This window comes from Passer montanus, unplaced genomic scaffold (genome assembly GCF_014805655.1).
Source record: "Passer montanus isolate IOZ18808 unplaced genomic scaffold, ASM1480565v1 scaffold85, whole genome shotgun sequence".
In the NCBI taxonomy this organism is placed as follows: Eukaryota; Metazoa; Chordata; class Aves; order Passeriformes; family Passeridae; genus Passer; species Passer montanus.
Window position 1 is genome coordinate 840303 of NW_024373812.1, and position 12202 is coordinate 852504.

At 34.8% G+C, this 12202-nt stretch overlaps 1 protein-coding gene across 1 annotated transcript in view; it reads left to right on the forward strand.

Moving 5' to 3' along the window:
• The window catches only part of SHOC1 (shortage in chiasmata 1), a 46984-nt gene that overhangs the window by 11733 nt on the left and 23049 nt on the right, over positions 1–12202 (forward strand). Inside the window, exons 8-14 of the mRNA XM_039733286.1 lie at positions 282–438; positions 1709–1816; positions 5049–5178; positions 5983–6077; positions 7087–7329; positions 8913–9359; positions 11693–11818. Of these exons, the coding sequence (XP_039589220.1) occupies positions 282–438; positions 1709–1816; positions 5049–5178; positions 5983–6077; positions 7087–7329; positions 8913–9359; positions 11693–11818 (1306 nt within the window). The remainder of the gene's footprint in view (positions 1–281; positions 439–1708; positions 1817–5048; positions 5179–5982; positions 6078–7086; positions 7330–8912; positions 9360–11692; positions 11819–12202) is intronic.

Consider the following 12202-nt stretch of genomic DNA (forward strand, 5'->3'; position numbering starts at 1 on the left):
AACAAACTTCCATTAAAATAAATGTGAATTGTACTTGGTTGGAAACAGTTAAGACACACTTTTTACACTCCACTGACTCCATCTGAAATTGTGTAACATTGTATTTTACCCTGTATTGAGCAAAGCTTCATGTGTGCTGTGTAAATGTCAAATTATTTCTCTCCTAAGAGTTCTTAAATTGGTTTAGAATTAAGTTATTTGAAGATTTTAAAAAGCTTTGACTGTACAGTCATATAAAAGGAAATTTACTGGCCATTCTGTTGTGATTAATATTTTTTCAGTATTTCCTGTTGCCTGTTGATTTAGAATTCAGCAAACGTAACAATGGCAGGTCTGATTGTGTTAAGATTCCATCATACTTGCAGCTGAAGGAGATGTTAAATTTAGCTCCAGTCACTGTAGGTGATGAAGACCTTTGCAAACAAGTGATTGGAGAAGGTGAGGGTTGGTTTTCTTAAGTTCTTGATCTGATTTTCCTTTCATTTGAACACATTCAACACAATCAAGCTCTTTTATATTTAGTTCACTTAAAAATTACTTCACAGCTTATAAAATGAGAATTTCTGTGGATGAACTAGGACCTGTGTTACAGCCTAATTTCTGGTATTAGAAAGGTCCCCTTGAGGGGTAGTAAACAACTTGCCATTTGACTTAGTCCAGGGCTGTGTTGTAATCTTGAACACAAATGTAATGTGAGCCGTGATTGGTGATATAAAATCAACATAGCTATAATAATTTGGTCTTGTGCTCTCTAATATGTTTTTAAGTTTACTTTAAGAGACATCTAAGAGGATTATATGCAGAACAGTCATACCATAAAAAATGTTTTTGTTGCATTGTAATTGCAAACACAAGAGCAGATTTCTGGGGGGGAAATGGTTAAATATTTCCATGGATAACATCATTATTCTAAATGTCAGTAATAGTTTCTTTAAAGGAATTTTAGAAAAATTACTGAATGCTTTTAGACTACTGATAAATATAACTTTGATGATAGTTATTGGCTAATGGATTGATTTGTATGACAGTATTTTGTTTAGTTAAAAGAAAAAGACATTGTCTGAGGGTTGGTTTTTTGCTGGTTTTTTTAAAAGTCAGAATAAATAATGTTCCACTTTTTTTCTGGAAGGAAGCAGCTCAAAGAAGGAGGCTTAATGCTTCTGAAGATGGAGGATGTGTGCTGAATTCTATGTCTCACAGGGCAACAGTTTGAAGTAAACCAGTCTCTTACTGAAGACAGAAACAAAACTTTTAAAAGTGGATATTTGACTAAAACAGTTTCATGTGCATTCCCCTGATACATTTAGTATGTGTCATGTTTCAAGCTGAAATTGCAGAGATTTGAGCATTCCATATAAAAAGACAACCTATTGTGGGTGGTTTTGTTTTAGTCCGTTTTTGGTAGCAAAAGAATCTACATACACATACTCCTAGTAAACTATATTTAGGCTACTTTGTTGTTCTGGAAATCATTCTAGTAATAAGATCTTGGTATAATTCAGATAGCTGTACCATGTTGTGGGGGGATGTTTTGTCACTTAAGGGACAAGACTGAGCACTGCTCTAATCAGCTAAAGCATCTGGGGTTACTAAGCGTGACTAATTTTTCATAACAATATATCATGGAGGTTCAATAAAAAGACTGAAAGGTCTGACAGGAAAAATTAATAAATGGTTTATTTATGGCACCTTTTTAATCTGTTTTCAGATCTCAAAGCAGAAATTGCATACAGAATAGAAATTTCCAAGTATTGTGCCATTCCACAAGAGGTTTGCTCCAATATTAGCCCAAGTATGTTGGAATTCTGTGAGTCAGGTAGGAAGATCTGTATAAATCAAAGCGTGATATTTAAGATAAATTCTTCAAGTAGTTTGTCTAATATTCTGTTTGTGGGAGAACATGTACCACATAGGTAAGATTCACTTTTTGCAATCTATTATTTTTTACCCACACCATAAGGAGGTAGAAGTGCCATACTCCTTTCCAGAGCTTTATAGTCTAAACACAAGCAACTTGACAATTCCTTCACATTGCTTTTGTCTGTAAGCAATGTCTATAACTTTTGTACTTTATTAGATTTTAAAATCTTTTTTAATCTAGCAACTCATCTAAGTTTGTTAAAGTCTGATATAAATGCTTTCAAAAGAGGGTGGTGGAGAACAATTCAGGTAGCAGCACTGTGTTTGTAAGTTCTAGTGATTGGAAACTCCTGTGTAAACATCCTGTTTTGCAAATGTAATTACATGTGATTGGGAAGTTAAGCCAGAGCTGTTTTCTACAGAAATGAACTCCAACTATTAAGTATTTGCTAATGTGCAGTGCATCCTTTCTTCTCCTGGACTGGCATCAGGACATACACCCTGTATGTTCACCTTTATTAGGTTGAAAACCCAAGTCATGGTGTTTACACCATCAACCAGTGCTGAGCAGCTTTGGTGTCTCACTGCTCAACCTAGTCATCCAACCTTAGTAAACCTTTTTTCGAGTTCCAGGTGTAAATTTTCAAAATAATGTACAGTCTTTGCCAGCCCTATTATATTCACTGCTAAATTCTGGTTGACTGAGTAAGGCAGAAAAATGGCTATGCTGATGAAATTTTTCATCTTTCATTTAATACAGAAGGGCCTGCACATTTATTTACCAATAAATGTAATCTGAGCATAGTGTCAATACATGATGATACATGTACATCTCATCCTAATGCATATACTGTCTATGACAAGATCATTGTTGTGTTGGACAGTAGCAGTATTATCCGTCAGTGCTTGTTCAGTTGATAGTTTTCCATGCAGAAGTTACTAAAATACTCAAGAAATGTTGAGCTTTCTCCAGACCAAGGCCTTTCTTATTGTCTTAGTTTCAACAAGTTTTAAATTTAGCTGATAGTTGTCCCCTGCAGGCTAATAGTACTAATAGTAGCATGCTTTAGATACTATATTGTAGTACAATTTTGGTTGGAATAATTTCAAAGTGTTTATATAAAAGCTCAATGTAAACACACCAAGTTACACCAAGATAAAGTTAAACTTATTTTACGTCTGGAGATTATTGTCTAGCATGATAAACTGTAATCTGTGTCTAATCAGCGCTCTGACTACTCTTTAGTTCTAAGGCTTAAAAGCAGGAGGGGCTTAAGTATAGTAGATCTGCACTCTTCCCCTGAATGTAGTAGTAATAAATTGACTGTGATCTTCTCTAGGGTATTGTCCATTCTTCTGTAGTAGATAAGTGGTCAAGCCATCTTAAATTGTATTTTAAAGAAGGTGGCTGAGTTAATCTTTATGACCAGTTGCTCTCTTAGCTCTGTTGTTGATTGGGCCACAGTCAGCTTCTGTATTTTCTTTTCTTCTTTTTTTTTTCAGGATAGACTCAGGTCTGTAGGGTAGAGACCTACAAATGTGTGCAAGCACTGCCAGAATGCTGTTTGATGGCAGAAGTTTCTGTATTCGGTGTCAGGTTTCAGCTGAGATACCTGATAGTTTTCTCCTTCTAATTAATTTTGCTCTTTATGAGTTACCAGAAGTGAAATATGTTTGCTTGAATTCAGTGAAGAAGCAGTCATAAAACTAAGCAGTCTTTCTCTAGTCGCTGAGTTTGTTTAAAAAAGGCATTGAGAGACAAGATAATTCTCTGAGGCAGCAAGGTTCTGAGAAGGGGAATGTTACTCTGAGTGTAGATAGAGTTTAACTAATGTAGCTGATAAAGATTTCCAGTCTCAAAGGCATAAATAACTAGACAAGAACAAATATTAACAGTATTGCTCAAAGAGAGAGAATACTTCTTTTTAAATACATGAGGTATTTTTTGCTGTCCTGACACCAGCTTCTGTCCTGTTCAAAGTAAAGTCCTAAAACTTTGCTCCTTACAAAAACTGGTTTTTGAGCTGAAGTTCACAGCATGAGTTCACTAAACATTTTTTGTTCTAAGTGGGAAAGAGGTGATACTGACTGGAATTATGTTGCTTTATTTCGTACCCACTTCAATTTCTTACTTTTTTTTCCTGTGTTTCTGATATGTTTGAGTCCTCTGGCTTTCTATCACTATCCCTTACCCTTCCTGCCTAACAATCAGCTTGTTAGGTCCTTCAAGGAGAAACTGTGAACAGCTGGACAGGTGACTGATTCAGAGGCTGCTTTGTGCCAATTGTCCAGGCAATGTGGGTATGATGATTGCATCTACTTGCTGCCTGGTGGAATGAATAGGGAATTTATTATAAGTGATTTTTTCCTTGTGGAGGCACTAATTTATTCACAATTTTTTGCCTTAGTTTTCACAGAACATGGAACAACTGTGGTTTTTGTGATTCCTTCTTTTGGGTTAGTAGAATGCCAGAGAGATTAATACCAGGGCAATCATGTGAACCACCAAAATCAATGAAGTTGTAAATTGTTAATAAGACTTGAATAAAACCCCATAATCATTAATAGGTCCACATTTAATATGACTGGGAGGAAGAAAAAAAGAATGTTTAAAGTTACTCGTAGAGGACTTTTAACATGCCAGGTTTGTTTGTATACTACTAAAAAAAAAAACAAACTGGTGTTGTAATTAATTTCAGTGATCATCCCTAGAAATTTCAATGAGAACTAATTCTGCTTGAAAGAGTATTTTTTTCATTAAAATCCTGACTGTTTTTGAAGTTTCTGAGGCTGTTCTTACAGCAACCACAATATTGCCTATAGTCTGTCTTCCAGTTAATTAACTTTTTTATGGAGGAATTATCTAAGAAGGGTGACAGGCATAAATATCAAAATCTCAGCTGTGGTACCTGGTGATTTAATTATAAAAATAATCTTATCTGTGAAGTGTATGTACCCAGAACTTCATCAAAGGAATGTGATCTACTGTTGTTTCCCCATACTGTCTGGAAATTAGATGTGAAGTATTTGGGGCATATAGCTTATTGAACTGTCCCATGAAAATATTTCCTATTTTAATCCAGGACTTCACTTACGTAAGGTTCATAAGCATGTGTGTTTCATTCACAAGTAGCTTTGTGATTTTGATTTTTATTTTTGTTTTGGCTGGGGCTTTATGCAACTTCCAGCTGAATATATTCCATATTTGAAAGATGAAATGGAAGTGCCTTTAACTCCTCCATGCAGACAACAAAGATCATTGGTTAATTTTCTGTGCAGAGGACTTCAAGAAGAACCTATTTCTCTCTCTGGTAACAGGTAATTAAACCTTGGTAGTGACAAATTCTGTCATAAATCCTGAAAATTAATGAAAAAATAGCTTCACTGTATTTATGAATTGGTTTGAGCTGCATATATATTGTGTTTTGTGTGAAAGAGTGATGGAATGCACAGTCCATATGTGTGGTTTTCTAGAAGAGTCTGAAAAAAGCAAGGAAGGTGCTTCCGTAGGCCTCTTTCTCTGAGGGGATTTTATAGCTTGAAAATCCAGTCTTGTTTTTGCAGTAGGCAACAGTAAATATTTAAAGTATTTAGCAAGTATGTGTATGGGCATATGCTTGTGTTTATACCTATGGCAAACACATACGTTGCACAAGGATCACCTGCAAAATATTCAGAAGAAATATAGTAAGAAGGTATTGTCTGTTTTGGGGATGCCTTCCAACAATAGATTTCAGACCTTTTTATGTGAATATAGGATTAGGATTGCTCCATCTTTTCCTTCTCATCTTATTTGAGTCTAGCATTTCTTGCCTTGCTATCTTTCTAACATATGCAGGAAGAATTACAATATCCCTTTGGAATGGGAACCGTGGTCTAGACAGAATTTTCATTCAGTGCTGCTTTAGTTCATGACCCAGCCTTTTTGGCTCCTCCTCTTACTCTTTCCTATCTTCATCCGTATGGATAGGAAAAAAAAATTCATGAATGAGTGAAAGAATGAATGAACTGAAAATTTAAAGACAAAGTATATCTTTAAAAGATAGTTTTATATAACTCAAAATTCAACAGAAAATGCTGCTAAACTTCATACCTGCACTTTTTTTTTTATGTTCGTCATAGTATTTTGATTGCAGAGCCCTCTAGGGAATTCTTAGAATCTTTGATATGGCAATCAGAGAAGTATCGGGATAATATGAGCTCTCTTTTGCTTGTCGGTAAGGATTTCTAATTGATGATCAATTTCTAACTGATCTTTACAAGTACCATGTGCATGCAAAAATATAGCAGAAAAGATAATGTTATATTACAGAGCACATATTTGAGCCATTGAAGTTTATCCAGTTACTGTAACCCTGTGAAGTTTGTATTATGTGATTATTTTAGTACATATAAGAAGTTAGAGTATTGGCAACACAGAAGTTGGTATACCATGTATCCTTCTATGGAGGTAATTTGAATTAAGCAAGAGTTTTATTTTTTTATGACAGTGTTCACTACTATTATATAAATAACTAATAGCTGAAATTTGGTAATCTGTTTAACTCATTCCTGTGTGCTATTTTCCCTTAAATAGTGTTTCAAAATATGTAGCAATCAATACAATAGTACTGTTAATGGAAAATAATGTTGTAACTTCCCAAGAGTAGAAGGCAAGCAGAATATACAAAACTAAAACAGACTGCAGGCTATTCATGAATGTGCCAGAATATATATTACTACTGTTCTTTCATTTCACTTTATTTGCCTTCATTTTACAAGTCTCAAGATTAAGTTTCATATATTGACTTCTTTTGTTGTCCAATTCATTTGTACATTGATTTATAGTTGAAAATAATGTATGGTATGCTCTTTACTGTTTCAGTTAATTTTTTTTTCAGGTAAGGATTATGGTAAGTCTTTGTAACCATGACAATAACCCACAGATAATTAACAAGATAATTTGTAACTTTAGTAATGCAGCTACACATTATTAGATTTGGAAAAAAAATTTAAACCCTCACCCCTCTTACTCACAGAACTCAGAAAAGCACACTTCCTCTGATAATGTTAACTGCTTTGCTCTTAAATCTCTTGATGGTGGGCACAGAGTTACAAATGGAAGTGTGACTAATAGATGTATGCAATAGGCCAGGTGTACTTGGGAGCTTTCATTTCCAAAAGGACATTCTGTTTTCATCTTTCTAGATTATTGATATTATATGTTAATTTCTGGTTATTTTGTAGAGCATCCAGCTGTTAGCCTTGCACATCAGCATCATTCACTGAGAGAACTGCAGAAAAAGCTGCCACTTGAGGTTGAAGCACCAATGCTTGGCTCACTAGAGGAGGGCTGGTGGATCCATGGGGGTTTACATCCAGCAGCTATAGAAATTTTGGAACAATTCAGTATGGATGGAAGTAATGCAAACAGTCTGCTTCCTACAGAAGTAGAAACATTCACACAATTTACATCATATCAAATAGAAAGTAAGTATCTTCTTTTTTTAAAAAAGTGATAAGAAGGGCAAAGATAGGTACTTAAACAGAGAATTACACAGGAAGTTACAGATCTCCAAGAACAAAGGAAATTATTTTTTTCTTATTCATAAGAACAAAATGTTTTATGTTTTTAAAATGAAGGAAGGGCACTACTGCAATTAAAGTGTACTTTCACTAACTTAGAAGAAATTGGAAGAAGAAAAGTGTTGAACTACACAAAGTCTTTTTTTTCTGTTACTGTAGAGATGAAGAATAGCCTCCACCAGTCATTTTTTAATAAAATAGTTTCATAGAGGAGTACTTCTTAAGTAGTAGTTTTGCTTTGGAATATTTTAATAAAGCAGATATTTACATAGCCCCACCTGCATAAGGTCAGTGGGGAGGAGTATGTCACAGTGAAAATTTCTTATTTTGTGATGCTGTAGTGGGTTTTTTTATGCAGACTATTTCAAATTTGAACAGCTCATCACTTCAGAATTTGTCAGGGATGTTTTTGCATACTTGTAGTCAAACTTCAACAAAAAAAGGAAAAAGTTATTCAGATTCTCTTGTATAACTATGGCCAGACTGCAAGGCACCAGTTGTGGTTGTAGAACTCCAAGGATTGACAGTAACATGATATATTGTGAAACACACAGACACTGCTCATCCAAGAACATTTCTAATTAACTGCTTTTTACATTCTTTAATAGTTTAGCTACTGTGTTTCAGATGTCATTTTTAAATAAAATAGTTTCATAGAGGAGTACTTCTTAAGTAGTAGTTTTGCTTTGGAATATTTTAATAAAGCAGATATTTACATAGCCCCACCTGCATAAGGTCAGTGGGGAGGAGTATGTCACAGTGAAAATTTCTTATTTTGTGATGCTGTAGTGGGTTTTTTTATGCAGACTATTTCAAATTTGAACAGCTCATCACTTCAGAATTTGTCAGGGATGTTTTTGCATACTTGTAGTCAAACTTCAACAAAAAAAGGAAAAAGTTATTCAGATTCTCTTGTATAACTATGGCCAGACTGCAAGGCACCAGTTGTGGTTGTAGAACTCCAAGGATTGACAGTAACATGATATATTGTGAAACACACAGACACTGCTCATCCAAGAACATTTCTAATTAACTGCTTTTTACATTCTTTAATAGTTTAGCTACTGTGTTTCAGATGGATGTGCAGCCACAATGCAAAAAATTTGTAGTTCTAGTGAAGCATATCTTCAGAGCGAACTGTTTGCATTCTTGTTTTTTCCCTTTAGAAAACAAAAACTGTCAGTTTTTCTTCCTAATGAAATGTATTGCATCTCACTTTCTAGAAATCTAACATCAGTAAAACCCACGTAGATGGTGAAAGCTCCAAACAATAGCATGGCCTTCTGTATCTTAATATTGTGCATTTTTACTTAGGACTAGTCAGTGCAAGTTTTCTGAAAAGGGAGCCTAGTGGTCTGAAAGGGTACAAAGAAGAAGTTTGTAAAAATGCCTTCTCTGTAAATCATCCAAAGTCCTTAATTCCAATGAAGAGAAAGAAAATAAAAAAAATCTGTATCGCAGCACATAAATTAAATTGTATTTTTTAGGATGGCTTGAGGAGAAGAATTCTGTGGCAAACCAAGAGCTGTTTTCTGCTGGAAGACATCAGTCAGAGAAAGTAGTTAATCCTGACTTGTCACTGCAGATTCAAAGGCAGAACTTTGCCGTGAGTGCTCTGACACCTGCCAAAATTCACAGTACAAGTACATCTGTGGCAGAGCTTACTGGAGGAAGCATAAGCAAGATTAAGACAGAAGAGGCAATTTTTTTCTTAAATCAAGAAAAGAAAACCCTCAAACCATCTGAATCAGACAGCTGTAAAGATGTGTCTTCTAAACTAGACAAATCATCCTGTAGTGGAAAGCCTGCATCAATTGCACTTGCTTCTAAATGGGCCAATGATGATTCTGATCTGAACAACTTTATTATGATGAGATCTAAATATACAGTCACCCAAAGAGAGGAAAAACATTATGTAGATAGACCTGAAAAAGGTATGTGAACCAGTTTATTCTGCCATTTGCCAGATTTAGTTCTCTATTTCACCAGCTACAGCAGATGCTAGTTCATCCTAGTCAATTATTTGAAGTAAATAGGCAACATTTTTGTGGTCTTAAATGTAACTGATTTTTTTGGTAAGTATCTTACATTTTGTTGTTTTCCTTTAGTTATATTAGAGGATTTTTGTTGGTTGGCTTACTTGGGATGAGCTGGAGTGGCAGAGGGTGCTTTTTTTTTGAAACAGGATTTTTTTTTTAAAGTAATATTTCATAAAATAAATATTTGAGTTTATTCCTGTTCTGACAAAGTAACTGTAAATGGTATTTCAGGAGATCTCTTCCATCCATATGTTCTAACTTGGATCTTCTGGCCACTTTGGAGAAGTAGTAATCCTCAAATTTATTGTAGTTATCAAATGGCAAATATCAGTAATTACTTCTGTAGCCTAGGAAATGAACAGGAATTGTTCATTTGAGCCAGTAATGTTGGTGCAAAACCCATCAAATCATCAAACAATGCAGCAGAACATATAAAAGGGAAAACAGAAAATTGCTGGTAGACCTGTTCTTGTTGGTGGCAGTACTTGGGAAAGAATATCATGTTATGTGTTCAGCATTGAAGGAGTGCAAAGTAGCAGAGAGAAAAAAAAGTAGAAGAACTTTCCTTCTTCTTTGTTTTGAAAAAGTAGTATCTGTGACGTAAAGTGGTAGGTAACAGTGGCATACCTCCAAATTCACTTTTCAGAATATAATTATATGTAAAAAAATTTTTGAGAATTTTTTTTTACTTTTATGGCAGAATTTTTACAACTTTTATCTGTGTTTTAGTTAAATCTCCTGGCATAAAAAAAAAACCCAAACCCAAACAGTTGTTACATAAAAGCCTCAGCAATAATTCCTGTAGAGTTGGAATATTTGTTTAATTGCAAGCTTATGTAATCTTTTGGGAGTGATTATTTTTTTGTAAAATTCATGTGTTTCTGACACTGTCGGAGATGCATAAAATTTTTCATGGCGTCGGAAAGAAATAATCCAAATTTTGGAAGTAAGAGACCGAGGTACCTGAAGTTTTATGCTGTCATCTAGTGGACCCTGAGCAGAACTGCACCGCCTTACGAGGAATCCCAGTGTGTTGAAAGAAAAGCTGTCATACTCACGAGTAGGCTTGGGAGGGTTTAGGAAGATTCAATGCAGATTAGGATAGGTGTCCCGGTAGCCAAAGTGTTGCAGATCAGTTACGCCTGATATATTGAGAAGGCATTGAAATACAGGGGCCTGTGATAAGCCACATCGAAGTAGAAATTATGTAAAACATTGCATCCTTTTGCAATAAAGAAAAGTTTTTTATCAAGGGTCATTCTACTCTAACTGAAAATTAGAAAGGCCTTACAAGCAGTGCTTGTAAGGCCTCTTAATTGTTTGACTTATTTTTTTAAAGATATCGTTGTGTGTAATGTTTAGAAAATACAAAGGAGGGAAATAGTAGAAGCAACTCAGTGATCAACAACTCAGATGTCTTGTCAAAATAAGGCAAGTTATGTAAGTTAACTAGAATAAAAATTCAGTTTTTCTTTGCCTTCTGTCTTTGTATTATTAGTTTGTTTGCTGAGGAAAGTGGCATTCCTAAGTTGAAAAATCAATAATATTTATACAAATATTCTTATTCAATAAGAACCCCTCTCACAGAAAAATAATCAGAAATAATTGTGGCCAGGAGTTGAAGCTCATGCAGAGCATATATCAGGAAGAAGGGAAGGCTACTTAGAAATATTAACAAGTTGCAAAAGATAGCTAGATGACAGGAGAAAAATTATTTTCAATATGAAATCTTTTTTATCTTATTTGTTTTCCATTTGCAACTGTCTGCATGGTTTAAACTATCTAAACTTTTCTACTCACACTCACTGATGTATTTTCCATAGTTTGAGCTCCTTATGGTCAGCAGCATCTTTTCTGTCATGCATGTTTTTTCTCCATATAAAGGCATAAGAGGTTTCCTATGGAACTACATTATAGACCAGTAGTACCAGCTCCTTAACTTTCCCAGCTCTGTATTTCTACCCTTAGGAAGAGCAATCTGATACTGCCTGACTTCTTGGGCTGTGAAGGCTGACAGGCCCTAATCTGTTTTTGTGTCTTGTGAATTTTTGTACTGTATAAGCCCAGGAAGACAACAAAGAATTCATTAAAAGAAAATTTATCTTTCACAGAAACAGCTTCATTTGAAAGTATTTTTGCATGTAGAGTCATTTATAGAGCAGTTTTCTTATTCCTTGAGCTGGTTTTGTGGTATTAGCTAAATACTCACTTGTGGTTTCATTATTTAGTGATACAGTCTGAAGAGCAGTATATGAGTGTTCTCAAAGAGGATGATTCTTTTTGTGAGACTATAAAAACAGAGGAAAAAAACCAAGAGAATAAGGACAGTATCACTGTCAATATTCAACCATCAGGTATACTATTTTTGGAACTACTTTACCTTCTCCCAGGTAATAAATGACAAGACCAGAGGAAATGGCATCAAGCTGCACCAGATGAGGTTTAGATTGGATATTGGGAAAAATTTATTCATTGGAAAGGTGGTCAGGCATTGGAACTGGCTTCCCAAGGTAGTGATGGACTCACCATCCCTGGCAGTGTTAAAAAAACCTGACTATGGGGACATAGTGGTGCTGGGTTAGCAGTTGAGTCTTACTTGTTAAGTCAATAGTCTTACTTATTCTATGATTCTATATAGTTTTGCAATAGAATTTTATATAAAATAGTACAACTCAAATAAATACAGAAATTATTAGACTTAGTCGCTTCTCTTTGTGGCTGAAAGTATTGCAAGTAGA